Consider the following 25,025-nt stretch of genomic DNA (forward strand, 5'->3'; position numbering starts at 1 on the left):
CCACTTCACAATCATCCCCTACCTCCGTCCGTCTTCCCCAAAGCGATGCTTCAGCTTCAGAAGCAAGCCAAACCTTGTACCAAGCGCCAACAGAGAGGATTTCCAACAAGCGAGGCACGTTCTCTGGCTTTATGCCTGTGACCTTGATCTCCACAGCTCGCAGATTCCTCTGGTTTTGTTCCAGCAAAACACCACCTAAAGCTTTTGTGATTTTTCCTAGAATCGATTCATTCCAGAGGTTGAAGGGAAGCCCTAACAGTTTAATGGAGAAACCGCCTTCTTCTGGATCGACTTCATTGCAAATTGGGACCCAGTTTTGAATCTGTATTAGCCCATCCTCAATTCTTATCGTGCTGAAACTCAACTTCTCACCACCCACGTCAAGGATTGCTTTCTTCTCAAAAAACGGCAAAAGAACAGCATCACCATCAACACCCAATCTCTCTGCCACTGCATTAAGGACTTTTGTCCAATCCCTTACCACCTTATCTACCTTTAACACTATTTTGTGCTCCTAGTTGCTTCCTTCTTCATCGAGAGTTATCTTCCGAAGAACAGTTGTAGAGTTTACTAAGACCTCTTGACAGAGCGGGGTCTGCTTCTTACTTGACGCTGGTAAACAGAGGGAGGTGGAGTTACAAACCATTGGGATTCCATTAGGCTCTTCGCCCTTCCTCTCAACCTTCACTAGGAAAGCTTGAAGGTTCCTAGCAAAGGAGCTCCAACCTTGCTCCCTTGGCCCCTCTGGCACACAAATCATCTGCTCCTTGTTGATGCCAAAATACTTTGTTACTATGAAGAACCAGCCCCTCTCATTTTTCCCAAGTGCTGCATCGTATCTTCTACCACCGCAACTCAGTGAGTTTTTCCACCCTTCTTCCTTAATAGTATTGACTACTCCATCAACAAACCTTTTCAGCCAACTACAAGCTTCCTCGGGTAGAATAATCGTTGCCCTATTTCCTTCCCTGATCTTCAAGTACGACTTGCCCTTTGTCCGTGCCTGCTCGAATAGGAATTTCTTTGACTCTATAGCCAGCTCACTCGCCACTTCCCCGCCTAAGTGAAACTTCCCATCTTAGGTCTCTTTATCCCTCACATTTTGTCACACATAAGACTGTCATTGTTAAGGTGCTTATCTTATACATCAAATTCCTCTGCAAATGCCTTGGTTTGAACAACATGATGACAAAGTTGCAATAGGTTCTCAACAGTACTACAGGTCAAACAAACACAAATATGGTTTTAGATTCATCTTACTCATGACCTTGTACTTATTTGATGAAGACTTCATAATTACAAGTGAAAGATGATCGTTGGTTGCTATGGAACCTAGGGAATTATCTAGGATTTAGGGTTTGTACTGCAGACCCCCTGTTGCCTAGCCTGGCCTTGGTGCCTTAAAAGCTATCAGTGAGATCTTTACATCTAATTGTCATCACTGCTACAATAGCCAGATGCAATCATGCAAATGTCACCGTTGCAAAGTGCTGGCATCAGCTAGCAGTACAGCCAATCAGAACCCTAAATGGAGTTGAACTGAATTTCTGATCAGGCAAATTCAAAGGAATTTTGGCACAAGTTATATGGATGATTGAATCAGTTATGTGATATTTTGAGACTTTTCTTCATGTAAGTTCTAAAAAAAATTGCAGATCTGATACCTTGGTTTACTTTGTTTTAATCCATAAAAATTTGACTTGGACAGACTTTTGGAAGCTATCAAGTGGTTTCATTGTTTTTGAACGAGTATTTAGTGTGTAGTGTTGATTTTTCCACCACATATTTACCACCCAACATATTATTTACCTTATGAGTGAGCATGAGCATAGAAGATGCTCAAACAACAAAGAACTTATTTTCAATTACACAATAGCTGTGTGTTGGTCTTGATGGCCTACTGTTGAGTGCAACCAGAACCATTACCTGATGGTTCTGTGATTAGTCTCTTGAAGTTAGCAACAGTTTTATAATGAACTCTACATCTGTCAAAATCAAAAAGTGTGTCTAGATATCACTCAGGAACTAATGACAGTTGCAACATCCATATCACAATGATTAACCATGATGGGCATAATCTCTTGCAGTGGTCTAACCGTCTCACTTGGCTACACATTGTATGTGGAAGGCCATGGGAAATTTAGGGACTTGGGGTATCACACACAAAAAAAAAGTGAAGTCATCGTCTGATAAGCGATAACCTACTTCAGACAGGCATTTTGTGTGCAAAGATGTCACCTTTTTTAGTCCAATTCTTATTTTTCTTCTTGGGCCTCTCTTAAGGGGGAGAGTACAAGTAAAGAGAGTCCCCTTTCCTATCCCTTACCAGTCCTTGTTCCCGAAGTTCTTGTTCTTGATACCAGTGTTTCTTTGTTTCCCAATTTCAGCATGCTAGGAACAAATGTTCAAGTGTACATTAGGTGCAAAAAGATGACTACAGATGTTGAACGCCAAACTCAAATTTGAATCTCAGGGCACAAGTAATTTAGGTAATCAGCCGTTCCTATTCACCTATTCATGCTAACTCTGAAATTACTTGTTTCTAATATTCTTCAAAAAAAAACACCTATTACAAGTAAAAAGGTATTGTACACAGTGCTCCACTTCCACTGTTTCTTTGGATTCTTTATCAACATCCAAGTTTACCTTTCTTCTATGAAGTTTGCTTAATGGAGGAATGCTATGGCTCAAGAGATGCAAGTTATTGGGGAAAGTATCAACCCTTGGAACTCATCAATCTTCCAAATGACAAGTAACACATAAGGTGTAAATGGGAGGTGTATATGGAGTTGCCTCCTAGAATAACTATCCAAAGAAGTCAGGGTAAGGTGAGTGGGTTAAAAAAGTCCCATCTATGGGCAGAAACAATCAGCTAGAGCTTGGTTTCACAGGCTGGAATGCCCTTCAAACAGCCCTCTGCAAATCATACACTATTACAGGGAAAAAACCATGTTTGAGATCACTCAATTGAAACAATATCTTTCCACTAAGTCTGACATCAAGGGTTTGAGGGACTAAAACATTTTCAAAGTATATTCTTGATCTCTTGGTGGATACAGGGAGGTTGGGGGATACGCCTAACAATGCTCCCACTGAACCAAATCACAAGATCTAAGTTGGCAAGAGTGATCCACTACTAGACAAGTGGATATACCAAAGGCTTCATGATCCCTGTTCAACTCGACTTGAACTCTCTTATGCAATCAGTATAGAAAGCCAATATATACATCAACCTAGACTTCTTCATATTGCAACAGTCAGCCATATACTAAACAACTTAAAGGATACTCCATGAAGGGATATTTTTTTTTGATAAATAAAATCATCTTCCATTAATTCAAAGATTGGTTACATGAAAATCCCCTTAGAGGCGCGAGGTGCTGCCTCTCCAAACAGCAAATACATAAACTACAACAGAGATTACATGAATGTTGATGTTAAACAAGAGTTACAATTGCGCCCAGAACAATGTTCCCTATTTGTTCCTTGTTTTGCCAAGACATCGGCAAATGCATTAGCTGATCTCCCAACCCACTGTACGGTTATAGACATCTTTCTTGTCAGCCATTTGAATTTCTTTAACTCATTTTTGTAGCCCCAAGTGACATCCTCCGGGCTCCGGATTATTTAATAATCCTCCACTGTCTTAGAATCCCTTCACTCAAAAGCTGTTCCACACCAACTTCTTTTGCAAGAAGTATTCCTTGCATTACAGCTAACAGCTCTGCCCAGATAGAGTTCCCAACACCTACAGGGCTATAGTAGAGTAAGACAACCTCTCCAGCCTCATTCCTCAGTACACCTCCCATCTCAGAGGGACCCAGATTACCCTGGCTACTCCCATCAAAATTCAGCTTCAAAGAACCAAGAGGAGGGGGACCCAGCTAGTCAATACCCTTACCTTGGAGGAGGAACAGCTTGCCACCAACATCCAATCCTTCCAACAATCAGTAAAAGAGATAGTTAAAAAATTCTAAAGTCTTTTCCGGCATTCCTTTCTTCCCATACTGTCCATAACAATGATGCTCATGTGCACCTCCACATTTTCCTTCCTCTTTTATGGGGCCAAGAGAAAAAAGAAGGGTTAAAGATTGCCTTACTTCTGCTAGCACATCCCAACTACACCCAAACAAAGATAGAAGCCAAATCCAGAGCTCTGCAATTACACTACAATCCTCACCACGAGATCTGCAAAGAATGCACCAATTTGGTGAAATACAAAGGATGGGTCTTCTCTTTTGTAAGTTATCCATCGTGTTTACTTTACCATGACACACTTCCCAACACAAAACCATAACCTTGGGGGGGACCGACCTACACCAAACTTCTTTGGAATGGAAATTTTGTTGAGAGGATGTTTCGCAAAGGAAATTGAAAAAGGAACCACAAGAAAAAGACCCATTGGGGTGAATGGCCAAATCCTTTTATCAAGCTTCAAAGGATCCAACCAAACCTTATCAAGGAGACAAAGAAGAGTAGACAAACACTCAATTTCCTCATCCCTTAACCCTCTATGGAAACCAAAGTCCCAAGACAACGCTGACAGATTTAAAATTGACGGAAGGAATTTTGATATCACCTCTTTTTTATATGAAGAAACAAAGTACAAGGATGGAAAAAGGTCTTTTAGAGGGAGATCTCCAGCCCAAATGTCCTCCCAAAACCGAATAGAATTACCAAAACAAGCATCATACCTAACACAAGTGAGGAATTGCGGAAGAATTTTGTGAATTGTTTTCCATGGTGTAGCTAGGTTAGCCCTCCTTGATGCGCCAGCATTCCAACCACTCTTTGAACGTCCATGAATATTCTTCACCACTTCATGCCAGAGTCTATCTCGCTCCAAAGGCCACCTCCACAGCCACTTCCCTAACAAAGTTGAGTTCTTTTTAACACATTCCTAAGCCCTAATCCTCCTTCCTCTTTGCTTCTACCCACAACCCCCCAACTAATTAAGTGATCTTTTTTAACTTCTCCCGTTCCCAAAGAAAATCTCTCATAAATTTTTCCAGTTTCTTCACTTCCCTAGACAGTATCCTAAATACAAAGGTAATAAGTAGGTAGATTCATGAGGATAGCTTTTATCAAAGTGATCATCCCACCTAAAGATCCCTGGTGTATGGACAGACCATTGGCTGAGGTGTTTCCCCTTTTGTTCCAATGTAAAGTTAATCAAGAACCATCAATGGCAGAGTCTTATGTGATCTCTAACAATTCATTGATCTGGAACCCTCAGTTCAGAAAAGAATTATTTGATTGGGAAATAGAAGTTGTGATGCAGCTTCTGCAAATTTCACAAGAGCAAACGATAGACATTGCAGGTGAAGATGAATGGAGCTGGTCATGGAGTAAGGATGGTTGTTTCTCAGTCAAATCCCTTACTTTGAAGCTTAGTAGTGCGAGGGTTATTGAGTTCCCCTACCAGCAAGTATGGAAGTCTTGTGCTCCCACGAAGTCTTTATTCCTTGTTTCGACTATGGTGCCAAACATATGTCTCTAAAGGCTCAACCTGGACAGAAGGGACATTCAGCTCCCTTCTCTGATGTGTGGGTTGTGTGGCTTGTTGCCTGAGTCCACAAACCATTTGTGCTTACATTGTCCTATCTCTTCGAAAGTCGGGTACCATTTCATAGGTGCGGCTGGTCTTAATTGAGTCATGCCAAATTCAGTGAAAGACCTACTGCTTTGTTGGAATCTCCAAGGTTTGAAGAAAAAAGGAAGTTTATTTTGAAGAACCATACCTGCGGCAGTGATGCGGGTAGTTTGGTCAAAGGAATAGAAGAATCTTCAGCAACAAAGCTAAGAGCACGAAGGAGATAGTGCAGCAGGCGGTCAGCAAGCTGATTTCCTGGGTGTCTGTTACACCTGATTTTAAAGAGCTGAATGTTCCTGAATTAGTTAGGTCTATTTCCATTTGGGATCTGTAACATGTCCTGAAATCTGAGCAGCTACTTGTGGCTTGCTCTTCTATTGTACTGAGTTCTTTCTGATTCAATAAATTTATTACTTTACCTTACAAAAAAAAATTTCTTCCACATAGCTAATCTCTTTTCGATCTTCTCCAAGACTGGGGTCCAAAACCTACTCTCCCTAAGGTTTGCCCCTAACGGAAGCCCTAAGTAGGCCAAAGTCCAGGAAGAAATGGAACACTCAAGACAATCTGCAACCGCCTCAACCCCTTCAAAGTCTAGATTGACTCTGGCTATGCAGCTTTTTCCTAGATTGATTTTCAAATTGGAAACTCCTTCAAAAGCTCTAATCAAATCCTTCAGGTTTTCCACCTTCCCACCGAAGCCTCCATCACAAAAAGTCATCAAGTCATCTGCAAACTGAAGGTGAGTTACTGGAATTCGATCTGTGCCTGCTCTCCATCCAATTATCACATCTTCCCTATCAGCCCTAGTGATAAGTCAACTGGACATACACAACCAAACACCCAACTACACCATCTTTCCCCAAACCCACACTTCCTCAAAACCTCTACTAGGAACTGCCAATCTACCAAGTCATAGGATTTCTCAAGATCAAGCTTACAAACAAAGCCTCTCTGCTTGGACCTCTTCATCTCTTCCACGCATTCATTGGCAATCAGGATCTGATCAATTATCTAATGTCCTTGGATGAAAGCCCCTTGAGCCTGACTAATAATGGAGGGAAGGATTTCTTTAATCCTCAAAGACAGGACCTTGGCCAGGATTTTATAGATACTAATCACCAAACTAATTGGCCTAAATTCTTTAGGATGGATAGCATCAGCTTTCTTTGGAATAAGGACCAAGAGGGTAGCATAAATGCTTTGGCTAACTATATGCTTAGAGTGAAGGCTTACAATTATGCAGACTAGGCTTGCTCATGGTGCATTAGAACTAGCTGAACTATAGGACATCTATGAGAATCCAATATGAGACTATATTGTAATAACCAAATAGCAATTCAACAGGTACAGATTAAACATATTGAGGTTGATAGGCAATTAATACAAGAATGTGGTGAAGTTTGTCATTTGTTTGTCAAGTCTAAAGCTCAGTCAGCTCATTACCTAACAAAATGAGTTTCATAAGTCCAATTTAAAATAAAATTTGTGCAAGCTGGGCATTTTTAACATATATGCTCAGTTCGAGGGTGAATGTTGAGTACATGCTTAATATTGTAAGGGAAGTTTGATCATTATATTGATCAGCAATTAATATGTAATGTACTAGAAATTTATGTTTTAGGGGCCATTTGATAATAGTTGAATTGAATGACAATGCATGTCTGTAGTGTATAAGTTACCAAGGAGGTTGTGACTTGTGAGATCCTTAATGGATGCAACTAACTTCTGTTGCTATTGAAATTATATCCTGGAATATTTTAATATTAATTATTTTATGCACTAAAAAGCAAAACAATAAATAATTCAATTCAGCCAATTCAGCTGTTATCAAACCCCTTAGTATAAATGAAATAGGATCATGCATAACAGTTCAATAGCCCTTCTTCTACCTAATTCAATCCTAACATCCTGAATCAAGAAAAGTCATTTAAAGAAGGTAGCAATATGGATGAAATATAAATGGAAACTAGTGCCTGCCCCTGAAGGGTAAGAGAAATAGGCATAGAAATAATGAAAGTCACATTTACATCATCCAAAGAAATTCAAGATGCAATATCCATGAAAATATGTTCCAAAAGCATCCAACAAATGGTTTAGATTTGGAGCATCATAACATTTTCCCTGAATCAAAGGCATCATATAATGAAGCTATTTAACCTTGTATACCTAAAAAACCAAATAAGATCTGCAAATGCAGCAAGAATAGGTACTTCATTAGAACAATAAAAAGAAAGGGGTACTGGAAAACATGATACAAAGATTATATTAGAGATGATCTCTACAACCAACATTATAACCCACCTTTTGTCAGAAGATTCCTTGAAACGAGCAAGCATTTGAACCATTGCATCTATGGACAGCTGACCAGAAAACATCTGATGGAAGTAGGAGTTTGCTTCAGCCTCAACATCATCTGCATATCCATCAGAAGTAGATGAATCGGTGGTTCCACCATTCTGCAATCTAGGATTAGTATGCACAGATGCTGCATGCAACTTTTTCATTTCCTCAGAAAGCTGACAAGATGTAATCTGTCCAGAATGGGCTTGAAGGACCTGGAAAATACAAGTCAATGACAACAAGGAAAGACAAATGTTGCATATTGAAAAGTAAATCATAGAAATAATACCTTGAATATTGTTGAACTTGTCTCTGAGTAAGCATTCACCATAGCACCAGTATGCCGGAATGGAGTAGCAGGGACATCCTGTGCTGCATCGAACATTATCTCCTTCAAGAACTTGAGGCATTCCTGACAGGCAGTAGTATGAATACATTCAGTTTTTTTTTCTTTTTCACAAAACATACATCAATCATAGCAAGGTAGCTCCCACTACTGAGACTGCAAATTAGGTTGCCCATCTTGAAGAATTTCAACAACATCAGACTACAGTATGGGTCCAATGAAAATTTAACAAATTCCCAAACCAACCTGTCCAGAGTTGCACCCCATACCCACTAATGGCACTGAAATCCATGAGATAGAATAAAGGTACGAGTGTTACCTCAAAAAAGACATCTTTGTATGTACTTAGATTATCATTTAACCACTTCTCGAGATTTATATGTTCTTTCCGAGAAGCAAGGGCAGCCAGTTTAATACTGAAATAAAATGGGGCTGCATCCAACACTGATGAAAGAATCTGAAACATGAAAACAAACTACAAGAGTAAGTATGAAAACCAAAGAAACAACTGCAATAGAAAGGAATAAAATATTTGCTTTATCGATAGCAACTAAGAATTTTATTAATGATGATACCAATTTCAATTTAGATAGTGTTTAGTTCCATTTCAGTTTATCAGAAAATAGGTGCCACCTCAGTGCCAAATAGGCGTTTCCCCAATGGCCGCATGAAATTTTGTTTGGTTAAGCATTTATTGAGAAAACATTTCTCAGGTTATGTAAGAGTCCACCATTGGAGGAAATGTCAAAATAACATTTCCCCCAACACCAAGGCATTATTTTACTGTTTGGCACATGTGGCACCTGGTGGGGCCTAGCTGTCGTTTGTTCCAATTTTCAAGAGAAAACTCAAGAGAAAATACATGCAAAATGCTTATCAGATTAACCCCACCGATATGAAACAGCCCCTTAATGTACAAGATGTACATACTACATACAAAATAACAGAGCAACAAAAGAGCCAAAAACCATAATAAATTTCAGTACACCTGCTCCCTAGAGAGCCCAATAAATATTGGTTTTAACCCAAAGGGTACTCACTCCATGTCAATGTTTCTTTAGGGGTGGACATGAACCAAGCTTTTCACAATCTAATCAAGCTCGGCTCGTGAGAAGCTCAATTCAGCTCAGTTTAAACCAAGCTTTGAGCCAACCTCGAGCCCAATGAAGCCCAACTCGTGAAGCTTGTGAGCCTTATCAAGTTTATATATATATATATATATATATATTGATAAATGAGAGTAGTTTTATTAATTCAAAAAATAGCAGTACATTCAGCCTAAGAAGAGGCACAAGGTGTTACCTCCCCCTAGGACTGAGTCATAAACACTAAACAAACACAATCCTGAAACACAGTTACAAAGTGACCAAAAACAGATCTCCCCTTGACACCCCTTGCTTGGCCAAAGAATCAGCCATTGTGTTTGCTGATCTGCTGACCCACTGAAACCTGACTGACATATTCCTTGTCAGCCATTTAACTTTCTTTAACAGATCCCTGTAGACCCAACAAGCTGTCTCTGGACTTGTCAACCAGCCCACTACTACCTTGGAATCCCCTTCTACTATCAAATTATTCACTCTAAGTTGACTGGCAATCTGTATACCTTGTACCGCTGCTGTGTCTCTGCCCTTACAGAATCACCAACACCCACTGGTCCTGAAAATAAAGACAACATGTTGCTATCTTTGTCTCTCAGAATCCCTCGTATTCCAGATGGCCCTGGGATACCTTGGCAGCTACCATCAAAATTCAGTTTTACCACTCCATCCGGTGGGGATTCCCATTCAGCTTGTGATTTGTTCTTTGAGGAGACTGTAGAAGCCACTGCTGCCCACCTTAAGTCATCAAAGGAGTAAACTCTACCAACAAGTGTGAAGATTTTAGCCACGAGATTGTCCTTGTCATTATGCATTCCTTAATTTCAGCAAGACTTCTTTCCTTTTCTTGAAATATTCTAGCATTTCTCTCCTCCCATACAGTCCACAAGGTAACAGCTTTGATACATTTCCACATTAGCTTCCCTCTTTTTGTCAATCTCCAAAGGCAGCCGGAATGAACAGCAGCTTTACTTCGGAGGGCAAGTTCCACCTGCACCCAAATAGTGAAACGACCCAATTCCAAATATTGGCAGCAAAAGAGCACGATATCAGTAAATGGTTACAGTCCTCACCCTTCACTTTACACAAGAAGCACCAATTTGAGGGCAACCACAAGTAAGGTTTCTTCTTTTGCAAGCTTTCCACCGTATTGATCTTACCCAAGTAGGCTACCCAACAAAACATTGCTATCTTAGGAGGAATTGGCCTTGACCAGACCTCTTTAACAGGGAACACTTGAGAAAAGGGATTGGAGCAGAGGGCTTCAAAGAAAGAAGCACAAGTGAAGGAGCCAACTGGGGTTAGAGACCAGACCCTTTTATCCGGGTTAGGGGGGTCCAGGTACACTGAGTCTAGAAGCAACAAGAGCGCTGAAACACAAAGAAGTTCTTCATCCCTTAACCCTCTTCAAAACCCAAAATTCCAGTTTAAGTCCAAAGGGCGAACCGGGGAGGAATTAAGAGGAAGATGGAATAGAGAAAAGGAAAGCGGTCTTTTAGGGGTTGAGTGCTCATCTTGTGGAATATTATATATAACATTTTTTATCTTATATACATTTTAATTTTTATATGTATACTTTTACTTTTTATATTAAGCTTGCCTCACTGTTGAGCTACAGTCAAGCTGAATTCAAAGATATGACCTTTTGAGTCCAGCCAAATCTCCAGCTTAAATAGAACTCAAGCTCAAATTCAAGCCCTGTTTTTCTACCAAGCTGAGCTCAAATAGCCAAATATTCAGCTCTAATCCACCTTCTATCCACTCTCTTACAAGCAAGTGAATCTACCTAAGAGTTGAAAGACCTAAGGATCCAAGATTTATCTGCTTCAATTCTCTCGCAGATATGCGAGATGCTTAACTTCCCTTATACACATTAGAGCCCATGGTCCCTCAAATTCTTCCTTTAACTATTTTACTATTGTTTGGGAGTCTCATTCTACTAATAACCTTCAGTGACTAGCTGCAATTGATAGTTGCAATCCTTGCGAAACAGTAAGCAGCTCTGTTATACCAGAACTCACAACCCTAATAGTTCCAAAAAAGGTGAGGATTCTCTCTCCACCATGATTTCTAAACACTCCACCAATATCTGGTTCCTCCAGGTTGCCAAGGCTACAACCATCAATATTCATTTTGATTATGTCCAACAATGGAGGGAAACACATCACATCAGTTTGGTTGCATAATAATGATGAGAAAGCCACAACTGATGATCTTCAACAGATATCAGATATCCTCGATGGAGAAACATTTTTTTGATGAATAATAATAAGCATTTCATTGAAAAATTTCTAAGATGGATTTACAACTGATACAGCATGTTGTTTTCCCAAGAGGCACGAGATGCTGCCTCTAAAAACAAGATAAATTACAGTGTAGCCCAGAATAATTGATCCCCATTCACCCCTTGCTTAGCTAGTAGGTCTGCCTGCCCATTTGCTGATCTTCTCTCCCACTGAACTCCTGACTGTTAAATTAGAAGTTAGCCATTTAAATCTTCTAATCACGCCACCTGAAAGGGGAAGCTACTGTCTCTGGTTTTTCAACCACCCAATTACCACTTTAGAGTCTCCATCTATGACCAAATTTCTTAAGTTCATCTCTTTAGTGATTTGACCAGAGAATAAAGCCACTATCTGGCCCTCTGCATTGTTGAATACTCCTCCAATCCTAGAGGGCCCAGGATTACCTTAGTTGCTGCCATCAAAGTTTAGTTTTGTGAAACTTTCTTCTGGGGGCTTCCAAACTAGAACATGTTTGTCCTTAACTGAAGAAGAAGCTTTAGTAACTAGTTCCCAGTTTCTCCACGTCATCAAAGGAGAATAGTGAAAATATATCCAAAGCTATATCCCAGTTAACAGCCCTAAACAGCAGACATTCCCACACAGAATCCCCCCCCTTTCTTTATCATTAAATACTCTGCCATTTCTTTCCTCCCAAACTGTCCAAACTAAAGCAGCCTTAACACACCTCCATAAGACTCTCGCTCTATTCTTGGGCCACCTGAAAGTTGTAGGGTCAAAAAGCCCCCCCGATTTGCAAAGCATCCTCCACCTGCACCCAAAAAGACCAAAGATCTTTTCCCAAAGTTTCACAACAAAAGAGAAGGATATTAAAAGATGGCAATAGATCTCTCCATTTGCTTTGCAAAGAAAACACCAACTTTGGGGGAGATACAAAGGTTGGGTCTGTTCTTTTGTAGGTTATCCAAGGTGTTTAATTTCCCTAGGGAAACTTCCCAACAAAGGGCTCTGAACATAGGGGGAATGGGTTTAGACCAGATTTCCTTACAAAAGAAAGGCTGAGGGATGGGGACAGAACACAACTGAGAAAAAAGAGGCACAAGAAAAACACCCCCAAGAGTTGGGAATCCATATTCCAGCATCAGGTTTAGAGAAGTCCAAACAAAGGTTGTCAATGGTTTTGAGTAAAAAAACAGCTTGATCAAGCTCAGAGTTTCTCAGGTCTCTTTTGAATCAAGGTGTGTGCCTCGCAAGGCGCAAATTGACCCCTACGCTTTTTTTTTGCGCCTTGTGCTTTTAAAACACTGTTCCAACAATGAAGAGACATCCTAAAGCTTCAATTCTCCAAAAACCATAGCTCCAGGAAAGGCAACTGCTTGAAACCATAACAAGAAATGTAATTAGTGATTCTTTAGGTTGGAGAAGGAATATAGTCTAGGAAAGGTATCATTCAAAACAGAGCTCCCCATCTATGGGCCTTCCCAAAATCTAACACTGCTTCCCTTCCTAGCATCAAATCTAATACATCCAAGGAATTGATCAAGGGCTGTAAGAATAGATCCCCACGAAGAAATCGAATGTAAAACTAAGGGCTAGTTTTTGTCACCTACACGGCCACTATGTTCCATATTATTGTGATCTTTCTTTGCACCCTGAGGTTCCAAAAGAAAGTTCCTCATAACTCTCTCCAACATTTTATTGATTTTCATTAGAACTTTGAAAAACAAAAAAAAAGGACTAGCAAGTTGGAAGAGGTATAGAGTGATTTTCGCCACCCACCCACACCCATTCCCTGAGACCCTGACAAAACATATTGCTTTTACCAAGATGCCTTTTTTCTATGTCTTTCCATCACAAGGCACCACAATGACAAAGATCTCAAATTACCTCCAAGAGGGAGGCCTAGCTATCTCTCCACCAAGAAGTGAAAAGTAGAAACATAAAATGAAAGAATTTAAAACTAGTACAACGAGTTCTACATTCAAGTGACACTGACAGTGAAAAAATGCAGGAAAAAAAAAATCAGCACATTTGGGCAATAATAAGTAACAATAAAGTCGCAACAGTAACATTGAAATATTCAAACATCCAAATCGTCTCTTCCTCACTACAGAACTAGCGTTACTAACCAACAGTAGTAATCAAAAGATTCAAAATTAATTGTAGAAGCATAACAAACAAGCAACAAGCAAGTTCTTCAACACCCTCATCTTAACCAGCATGAAAAGTAGGCAATCAATTTCAGGAAGCAAAAAGTGAAAAAACAAAGTGCACAACCAAAAAAAGAGAAAAAAAAAATCTTCTAATTACTTTTAATTATTAAGAGAGGCATGGTTTCGAATCATAAATATTACACTAGCTTTGATAGACTGCAACGATACATCATGGCCATACATGACTACAAATAGTGCTACAAAAAAAAATGGTTGAAATAATGAAAGTAAAACTGAAAGGAGGTGGGAGATCACTTGAAACAATGGTCAAGTAAACCATGGTAAGTTAAAACAAACCAAAAACCAATTAAGAGAAAGACTGTAACATCCACTAGCTACCTACTTCAGGTATGGTGTTTGTACCAAGTTAACTCAAAGTTGTTTACCTTCTTTTTTTGGATCAATGAAACTTGTATTGTATTAAATTAAAATATGTGAAAAAAAAAACATTTAATTTAATGACCATAACATCAGCCCAACAACCAACGCTATGTTACAAAGATGCCCAAAACAATTGCTGCCTATCTACCCCTTGTTTAGCAAGGGAGTCAGCTAGGCATTTGTGAAGCTGTTTACCTTCTGTTCCTGGCAAATGCCCAAAATTCTTGACATGTTGTCTTGATCAGCACTGTGAATATCTACAAATCCTCGCAGCACAAGATTAGGATTGGCATGCCATATTTGGAGAACAATACCACTTCTAATAGCATTTCCAACAATCATGGGTAGAACAGTTGAAGATACTTCATACTGTAGGAGATTAAATGTGGTCTGCTTTGACAAAATAAATTTCCATCAATCAAAATGTCTACAGAAGGTGGAACCACAAGATGTTACATATATGAAGGAAAATATACATTGATATGGGCCATGCCAAGAAGCAAGACTTCGGGACAGTGTTTAAGAGGATACTCGAGCATCGATCGGATAGAAACAACATGCCCCCTCTCAGCTAGTTGACAAAGCACCTCCAAGAGGTCTAGACATGACCATGCTTGGTTTGCATTTCCATATGAAAGCTTTTGACCCTGTATAGCATCAACATATGTCTACAAGAACAGGAAACTCCAATCAACCAGACCTTAAGAATATATTAGAACCAAAAGAATAGGCAAAGCACCATACCATCAGTCTTGTAGAATGTGCGAAGGAAAATATTTCAGGTGGTGATGAAACAGCATATTTTAGGAATGACAGCTGACCCTCGGCATTCTTCCAGACAGACCCACAAATGGCATGGAGCGGGAATGGATCCTGAACAGTTTTCCACTCATTTTAGTAAATTTAAAGAAATTATTTGGCTTTTCATGTAACAAGCTCCATAACCATACCTGGCACGCATTTGCATAAACAGACATGAAAAAATGAAAAGCATCCTCATTAGGAAAATAGAACCCCTCATGATCCAGGTTTTCCATGACACTAATCCAATTAGTTCCCGGGGCCTGCAGTTAAAAAAATCATGGTTAAAAACAACTAGTAGCAATTGCCCAGACATTCACAGCATAGCATGTTTATAGTTGCCACAACCAATAGAAAGAAGGACAACCAATGGTACATTAAGAATACTCACAAGTTGCTTAATTGAGTCTACAAGAACATCAATATTCCAGGAGCTCAACCACGATGTACCAGATGATGAACTGCTACCAAGAGCAGAGCAGAATGTTGAGTACATGTTTTGGTTGTCCTCAAGACCAATATGGGTGCGTGCAATTGTCCCAATAATCCTAGCAAGAGTGACTTCATTCAAAGGTAAAAAAAGAGACAACATTTCCTTGCAATGTGAAGAATTAACCGTGCATCCATAACCGAGTTCTTTCATAACATCTGCCATGCTTATCTCCTTTTCTATCTCCGCCAGAACAGCATCAAAATCATTTTCTTTGCATTCATAGAATAGATCCAAATGACTACAACAAGCATAACATCAGCGAAACCACAAAAATGATTTCATCAGGATAGAATAAGACATTAGAAGCAACTAAAAAAACACTGCTCCCTAAGATAGCCAAAGCAAGAAAAAGACAAAAACCTCAAAGAATTAGCATCATGTAAATCATCTGAAAACAACGGAGCTAATATAAAAGAAGTCTTCTCTTTCAGTTGCAACAAAGATAACATCTGCATAAAGGAATCCACATGCGTTGCAAGGCCCTCAGTCCGGTTAAGAAACATTACAATATCTTGAATCTGCTCTTGAGAATCAATGGAAGCAGGATGGGAACACAGTTCCTCAATCTGGAACATGCAGAAGTTTTGCCCTGAGAAGCAGCCAACAGTTGATTTAACACAGTGAGATTCAACACAATTGACAAATAGGGAGGAGAGCTGCAGCAAAGGAGCCTTGTAATCTGGAGGTGTTTCTGAAACCTATATCTAAATCAAGCATGTGAACTTACCACTTGTTCTTATATCAAGATTTTCTGAATCTGACAAAGCAAGACCTATCGCAATTTTCTCAGAAACTGAGAAGTTTAAGGCACCAAAGAAATCTTGAAGAAATCCTTCACTAACCACTGTACTTCTCAGTGCTTCAGATAACACAGTACTGAAATTTGGTTTATCCAACAAATATCTGAAGATTGCAGCAATAATATCTGGTTTCCAATGAACATTTTGCATGTCCCCCCCATGAAAATTCACATGATCCAAACAGCTCTGGAGAAGCAAAATACTCCCCTCACTCCCATAGTCAACAAACTGAAAGCATCAAAAAGGTAAGATTGGCAAGTAATGCACAAAGCATGCCCAATAGAAGAAATTGAATAAGAATCAAATAGAACAAATATGAAACTATCAAATAACATCAATATGGATAATAAGTGGAACTTGAATAATAAACTAACAATTCTTTTGTTTTGGTGGACGAAGTGATGAACATGTCACCAACATTATATTCAAATAGTTCAATAAAAGTTAAACAGCATACATATCATAAATTAGTAGCTTAACACCATTCAACAGCTTGGAGATGTAGAATGACAATAACATTAATAATAATAATAATAATAATAATAACAATACAACAATAAAAAGAAGAATTTATCATAACTTTGGGTTTAATGATAAATTAAAGCCTGCTAAGATGTGCCAAAGATATATTATTATTGCTCAATTAAATGATTATTCAGCGTCCCATGCAACAAATTTCAGCAGTTGATGCCATTATTAAGACTAGTAAGAACATTTTATAACTTCATTATACGATGCAAGGTATGCTAAGAGGTTCAGCCAGCTGGTACTTCTACAATGTATGAGTATGTGCAAGGTTTACAATACCAAACAACAACAAGACATTTCAGCTTAGTTCTTAAACAATTAAACGTTGTTTTTGGTTGGTTTTTAGTCCAAATTGGAGTCTATAAAGGAAAAACCGAGTTCTTAGGTTTAGTCTATAAATAGAATCATTTTTATTACAATTCAGGAGGATAAATTTGATGAAATAAAATTTGGTTTAGTGAAGGAACAACCGAGTTCTTATGTTTAGTCAATAAATAGAATCATTTTGATTACAATCCGAGTTCTTATGTTTAGTCAATAAATAGAATCATTTTGATTACAATTTAGGAGGATAAATTTGATGAAACAATGTTTGGTTTAGTGATCTGGTTGTTTCCAAGAATTGTTTCTTTCTCCCCCTCTTTCAGACCTAAGTGATCTACTTTTGTTGTTTACCCTAAAAGCAATTGTTATCTTTCTTGCTAATCTCTTACACATTCTTTGGTGGACGGCAAGCTTTTCGCTTGCTTCTTGATCCCTTAATCCCTCAGAGCCCTTCCTCACCTAACAAAGCCCACTATAGCAAATCACCAAATGTGAAATTTGTAGGACCCCCACCCTACCCTACATTAGTTTGGAAAGACACAACACATCAGAAAATAAACCAGAAATTGGTGTCCGATTTCTAACTTTATAATGCTCCTAGGGATCTATGACTTGTACCTTGGATTATCATTATTTGAATATCCTTTATCTTTTTCTCAAAAAAAAAAAAAAAAAAAAAAAAACAGAAAAAAACAAACTTGGGTGATTCTCACACACATTTTCATATGACAAAAATGGCTAAAAAGATGAAGCAGGTTCACAAAGTTGAAGAGGAGATTTTCTCAAAAAAAAAGTAGAGGAGAAGATTACATAAATAAATACATATAAAGATCTTACCATTTGGTTTAGAAATTCGTCATACTTATTATTATTAATTTTGAGTGTCTTAAGTCCATTTCCTTTCTAGTTCCTTGATTTTTCAAGGTTCAAAATCCATCCATTTGGCATGATCTGAATGCCAGATTCTAAGAGCAAACAAATTGTATTAAGTATAGGAAGAAAGGGAGTGTATATATTTATCAGAGAGAGAGAACAGAAAGATGAAATGGACAAGGGAGGATATATGATGATGATTATTACTGGAAAGGTTCTTCTATTGCTTATCCAAAAAGACCAAAATGTCAGGAATCTGACATGATCTGGGAGATTTATAAAACCTTTTATTAGCAGGATCTTGAAAGGTTTTACTTTCATAAGTCTCTTGAAAGCAGTTCAAAGAAGTTTCGTACTGTTGAAAAGTGCCAAGTTATTTGTTTGAGGTTTCTCAATTTTCTCATAAGGATTCGAGAGAAATGTTAACTGGAACAAGGCAAGTATTTTGTTTTTCATCTTTCTATACATATTTCTATACTAAGAGATCAATCTTTCTATACATATTTCTATACTAAGAGATCAATCTTTCTATTAGAAAAGTTTCTCCAACATCTAGGAAATAGGGACAAGTAGTTTTTTGGGTTATAGAAAGAAAATAACAAAGTAGTAAAACCTTGAAGAACACCTTTATTTTGATAGTAAAAAAAGATAATTCCAATATCTAAGAAACAGAAGGCATGGGCTTCCCTTCCAGTGGTGTTCACGGAAAGAACTTTCAGGATATTTCTTTTGATTCCATCTTCAGGGTACTGTTGCCGGTTCATCAACTAGCAGAGAAGACAGAAGACAGGATTGAATCAGTGGTCTCCATGATTATCATCTAGATAAATTTTGAGATCTGCTCTCAGAATCCGGTCAGTGTAGAGGAAAGGCTTCACGGATCATAGGTGCAATTATACGGGTTTATTCTGGGATTATTGCATGAGGAACACCAAGCCAAACTTCTCCAAGGTCCAAAGATGCTGTTTCTCTGAGTTTAGCTTTAAGAAAGCAGGTATCAAGGATTCTCAAATGATGGTTTGGTGATGAATAATTTGGTTCAGCCTGGTTTTTGAGACATCAAATAAAAGAGGTAAGAGTGTTTGCTTTAAATTTTAATATATCTTTGAGATGGATCCTGAGATCATCAAACTCAATGGTAGATAGTCTGGCTAGAGCAGGATTGAAAGGGATGCCTTGTATCTGAGAGTTGTCATCCTGGGTTTCTCTTAAATTTGTCTCTACAGTCATTGTAGTTTGTTCTCTTTTCCACTTTCTGTCTAGGAATGCTGTTCAAAGAGATGCCTTCTATTATAAAATTGATATCCCAGGCTTGTCTTCACATTGTCTCCCAGGGTATTTCTTTCCTTTTTTTCCTCCTTTTCTAGAGGTTTCTGGTCAGCATAGTTTTCCATTTCCTCCTTGTAGTGCCTTTGTGTTTTCCTCCTATTTCTTTTCTTGATAAAGTTTTGAAGTAACTGATACGAAAGGAAATCAACTAAGTAGGTTTCTAACAATCCAATTTTTTTTCATATTTTTTGCTTATTTACCTTTCCTAACCAGAAAATAGGTCCTTAAATGTTTTTCAATACTAGCACGTATCTTTAATTCATGTTGTTTCAATTTGCCTATACAAACAACAAATGTATTGGAAGTATTTTCAATACTAGTATCTTATTGGCATTCTTTTCCCTTTCCTTCTTTCTTTTTCTTTTATGGAACCTCCATGTACAAATTTTATCTTACAGTGCATTTTAATCTCTACCTGATTGACTCCCATCTGTGTGTGACATATAGACAACCAAGTCAAACACGAGAAGTTGATAAGCTAATCACTAAGATTTTCGATTTTTATGTCTAATATCTTCAGTTTTTCTACTAAAATCTGATATGCATCTAAATGAAATGGCTAGTTACAATATAAAAAAAAAATATGTAAAAATAGTAACAAAGGTTCATTTAAGTCTCCACAATCACATATTTTTGTATAGTCGGCAGAATACAATCATATTCATGAGCAATAAAAGACTTACAGTCCAAGCAAATAAATAGCAAGTTATAAAACAGCTTACAGCTGGCACTACAAGCATAATTGTCTGTTTACCATATTTCAAATCACTCTCGGGCCCACCCAGGAATTCCCATAGAAGATTCTGCCTCGCTATAATCATCATAGTCAAAACACTTTAACACCAGGAATGCATTTGATATTTAACTTCAGCTCAAATACTTCTTAAGTTCTACAAAAACTGATTCAGCATTGTAGCTTCAATTCTTCCTTTTTTGCACCCCCCCCCCAACAATTGCATAAATCCATTTTACCTTGGCCAAATTCAGTTTGCTAATTCAACTCAACGTCATCTCAAATACAGTGTTTTGAAACTGACATATCGTTAATGATTAGGGTGAAGTCATCACTTATCATCATTTGTCAATTTCTTTCTTTTCTTTCCTCTTTTCTGCATGAGTACGTGTGAGTGGGGTTTTGTTGAGCATGTTAGTTATGTGTAACTGTTCTAGACTATGAGTTCATTAGTTAGCAGATGAAACAGCTCTCGAATCCCTTTTTCAGTATCACCATCGAAAGAGCTTTACTTGCAAAGTGGGACTCGGGGTGAATATTCAGAAGGTTGAAAATTATAATACTAACTGATTTCATACAATTCCCCCACACGGAAGGGGAAAATAGAATTCAACCAATAAAACGTTATTCCACGCAAAGAAAACACCAGAAAGCTGGTTGAATCATTTGCAACAAGAACATAACAATCGATCCACCAATAGAAACTGAGATCCAAAAAAATGTAAAACTCGAGTCACAAAGTTGCATTTCTCCACTAAAACAAAAGTTCGCCTTCCTGATCAAGCCAGCTAAACCGCAACTAAAGATTCAGAAAACAAATATGAAAAGGAAAGTATACGTCTGCTGAACAGATTAAAGAACTGAAGGACGAAATAGATTGACTTTTGGCAATAGATGATGTCGTGAAGCCGAATCATACCTGGCATAGCTCGCGAAATACAGAATCGAAGTTAGAATCATTCAAGCTCTGAAGCAAGAACCGAATCTGGTTCGAAATGGTTGGAGAGAAAGGAAGCATGGTGTGTTGGATTGAGCGATCACTAGGGTTCTTGCACGAAGGTTGATAATAGAAGATTAATCTGGTGTTTCTTCAGAGAAATTCAAGGGATTTGTGAAATTAGGAGATTGCGGAGAGAGTGAGAAACGTCGAGACACGGAAGAGGGGTCTTTCGACCCTGTGCCACATTATATATAGGCCTATATGATAATATCTTCCTAATAGGTAAACGAAGAGTTGTCCTCCGTAGATTAAACCCGTCTGATTAAAATTTCCTGTACCATTAGGATTCCAATCCAACGTTTATAACTTCAATAAATAATCTTGGTCGATTGGCTGTTGTCTTGTGTTGACAGCATTTCAACTCTCAGCTGGCAGGCGGAGATGTGCACGTACAACTCGCTATAGACATGAAGGTGCTCATAAAAATAATATGTGGGTTCAAGTTGTTTAAAAGAGTTATTTTAAAACATGAACATTTATTATATTATAAAGTCCCTTCAGCCTCTTCGTCTTGGGCATGAAAAATATAAAAATAAAACAACAAAAAGCCCATTTAGAAGGGCGTAGTGTGAGAGATTGGGGAAAATAAGAAATTGCAATTTTTGACTAGATAAGTGGATAGGCCCACACCCGATACATAGAATTGACACAAGATTTACTAGGTAAAAAAGTGAATCATTATAAGCTTAGAAAACAAATGTTGGGACCATAACAAACTAGGAGAAATAAAATAATTGATATCCATATTCTCGTGCGGGAGAGAGATGATAGAATAGTATGGGGAGGGGGGAATGTCCACCAATAATTTAGGTAATAATAGTTATGGGTGTCCACAGTTCGGCTAATCGAATTATGAACAGTTTTCGTAAATCGAATCGGTATTATCGATTTTTTCTTTTTTTTTTTTAACTAAAGTCGAACCGATATCATAGGTTAATTGATCCACCAGTTTCGGTTTTCTTTGGTTTTTTGGTTTTTTATATTTATAATATATATTATATATGTATAATTATAAATAATAAATGATATATAATATATTATAAATATTTTAAAAATATATAATATATGTATATATTTATAATAACCATATAAATATATACTGGTTGGTTCGATTAACCATTGGTTTTTTTGTAGGTTAACAAAAAACCAAACCGGTCCTTCAGTTTTTCAAAAATTCCAAACTGAAACCGAACCGATTAAGGTTAATCGCATTTTGTGAGTCGGTTTTCTCGATTCAGTTCGATTTTTCATGGACACCCTACAATAAAGGAATATAATAGAGTCTCATATAGGCAATTACTTTAAATGAATTTGGAAGGTTGCTAATCAAGAAAAATAAAATAAAATCTTCCACTGGCTTATTCTCTTATATATAATTCCTTCTAAAACAATCCTACTGACAAAAGCAAACTGGTCCTTCAGTTTTTCAAAAATTCCAAACTGAAACCGAACCGATTAAGGTTAATCACTTTTTGTGAGTCGATTTTCTCAATTCATTTCGATTTTTCATGGACACCCTACAAGAAAGGAATATAATAGAGTCTTCTATAGGCAATTGCTTTAAATGAATTTGGAAGGTTGCTAATCAAGAAAAATAAAATAAAATCTTCCACTGGCTTATTCTCTTATATATAATTCCTTCTAAAACAATCCTACCGACAAAAGGCTTAAATATGTGTTCCTTGCCCTTTCCCTAACCAATAGGGAGATCAAGACCATATCATGAAGAATTGTCAAGTGGGCTATAGAGAGAGAGAGAGAGTGAACAAATAAACATTCGAATAGAAAATTAGGGAGGGAAGACATTATGGAAACTTGAATGACTATGAAACTAATGATGAATGAAACAATTGAAATGTTGATCCCCCTTTTTGGGGAAAAAAAAGGTTGTATACATTTGCTAATTCCTATGGGAGATTAATAAGAATGAAAAGTAGTTCAAAATAAAAGTAGCCTTCCTAGATCAATAAATAACAAAATCCATTTGGCTCTAAAAGAATTCCTAGAGGCAAATAACCTAATTGAAACCCAAAAAGTCGTTCACTCTCCAAATATAGAAACTATATGGGTTCGCTAGACCCTCCTCGTGGAGGAGTTCCAAAAAATAACTTTGATGCAATTGCTAAAAGTAATGGATTGTGTGCCATGGTTGCACTGTTAGGAACTCAAGTAGTGCAATATGGACTAATTGGGCTCACTACAATCATTATGGCCGATACGAAGGTTGCCACTAAAGGCCACAAACTGGCTTCCTACTCTTTAACTGCTCATTCCATATTCAAAGGGATTCTTTGGTTACAATCAACACATTCAAGGGTGTTTGGCTTCCCACGCTGAGACTAGAAGTGGCAATGAGCTGCTTGAGCTCGAGCCCAATTCATTGGCTCGATTATTAAACGAGCCAAGCTCGAGCCTACTAGAGCTCAACTCGTGAGGCTCGCGTGCCGATTCGAATATATAAATATATATAACAAAATTATAGAAAATAATATACATATAATAAAAATATTATGCTCATAACTAGCAAATGCAAGTATAATACAATAACGCTTTCAAATGAGGGAACTTTGCGATTAATTGGCTCACCAACAAAGAACTAGAAAGCGACATTGTTTTCTCAAATAAGGCATCGATATTGCAGGGAGAGTCTTCCCTCCCCACTCCCTTGTATCTTCGACATTCTACTTTCTCTATATATATAAAAAAAAAAAAAAAAGTAATTTTTTGCCTTTGTGTTTAATACTTTAGAAAGTGTTCATGGGTTTTGCAAAATGAAATAAGTATAAGCTCCATATCCAAATAATACCTTGAAGTAATATGCAAATTTTGAAGGACGTGACAAAATACAGTAAACTTGTTGTTGCATTCCATTCACATGTGGTAGCACATGACTATTATAACATTTATTAAAACCCAAATTTGCCATATCTTTACTCTTTACATCTCAAACCACTAAAATCCATATCAATATTCTTCTTTAGAGAGAGAGAGAGAGAGTCATGTGATATAATAATGAATCATCTCAAAATAAATAAAATGAAAAAAATGATGGAAATAACAAAAGAATATATGAAAAGCTACAAAAACTTTGCCCCTCTTTTGAAATAAATGAATATAGATATAGAGGGGGAGAGAGGGAGAAGGACAATAAAATAAAGATAAATTCATTAATTGTTTGAGTATACTTGGTTTCTATCAGCAATAATAGCTTAGTGATGAGGGATCATCGATTATTCGTCTATTACACTTTAATAGTTCATATTGGTTGGTGTCACACTCTACTCAATCATAATAGGCATTACTAGCCCAATTTGTACAAAAGAAGACACCATAATTATTTGGTGTCTAACTGAATGAGTCTACTCCCACTCCAAAGAGCCTAAATACATATTAATCATATGTATTTACAAAGGATCCTTTAAAGGGTTAAAGGATAAAAAGAATAATTACAAATAAATGGACTTTGTAGGGTTGAAAAAAAAAAAAAGATAATGACTATAACACAACAAGGGCCATGTGACTATAGTATATAAAGTGCATCCACCCCCCCCCCCCCACCCCCCTTAAACTGATGTTGAGACATAAACATCAATTTACCCACGAGATATAGATGTTTAGCTAACTTCATAGGCTTCCTAAGTATATAAGCAAACTACAAGTCATAAGCTATACGTGGAAGAGAGATAGAGCTAGCAATAAATAGATCCATAATAAAGTGGCAATCCACCTCAATGTGTTTGGTCATCTCATGGAACACTAAGTTAGATGCAATCTTGACAGCGTTTGTATTATCAGCATAGAGAGGAATGGATAACGAGAGGTGAACACTAAAACCAGCAAGGGGAGATTGAAGTCAAACAATTTCACTACACATTGATGACATAGTCTTATATTTGGTTTCTGTATATGACTTATAAATTGTTTA

General features: G+C 37.6%; 1 protein-coding gene across 2 annotated transcripts in view; it reads right to left on the minus strand.

The window, feature by feature from the left end:
* The window catches only part of LOC148848243 (transcription regulator), a 56,015-nt gene extending 34,755 nt beyond the window's left edge, over positions 1–21,260 (minus strand). For both annotated transcript variants that reach the window (XM_088950209.1, XM_088950208.1), the window contains exons 1-11: positions 21,020–21,260; positions 16,241–16,541; positions 15,874–16,102; positions 15,412–15,751; positions 15,170–15,283; positions 14,964–15,092; positions 14,696–14,887; positions 14,415–14,609; positions 8,602–8,739; positions 8,226–8,348; positions 7,898–8,151 (exon numbers count right to left, since the gene is read on the minus strand). In XM_088950209.1, coding sequence (XP_088806335.1) covers positions 7,898–8,151; positions 8,226–8,348; positions 8,602–8,739; positions 14,415–14,609; positions 14,696–14,887; positions 14,964–15,092; positions 15,170–15,283; positions 15,412–15,751; positions 15,874–16,102; positions 16,241–16,541; positions 21,020–21,118 — 2,114 coding nt within the window. In that variant the 5' untranslated portion in view covers positions 21,119–21,260. The remainder of the gene's footprint in view (positions 1–7,897; positions 8,152–8,225; positions 8,349–8,601; positions 8,740–14,414; positions 14,610–14,695; positions 14,888–14,963; positions 15,093–15,169; positions 15,284–15,411; positions 15,752–15,873; positions 16,103–16,240; positions 16,542–21,019) is intronic.
* Positions 21,261–25,025: the final 3,765 nt, after the last annotated feature.

The sequence above is a fragment of the Nelumbo lutea genome, chromosome 6 (genome assembly GCF_056320005.1).
Source record: "Nelumbo lutea isolate HS-2025 chromosome 6, American lotus-T2T, whole genome shotgun sequence".
Classification (NCBI taxonomy): Eukaryota; Viridiplantae; Streptophyta; class Magnoliopsida; order Proteales; family Nelumbonaceae; genus Nelumbo; species Nelumbo lutea.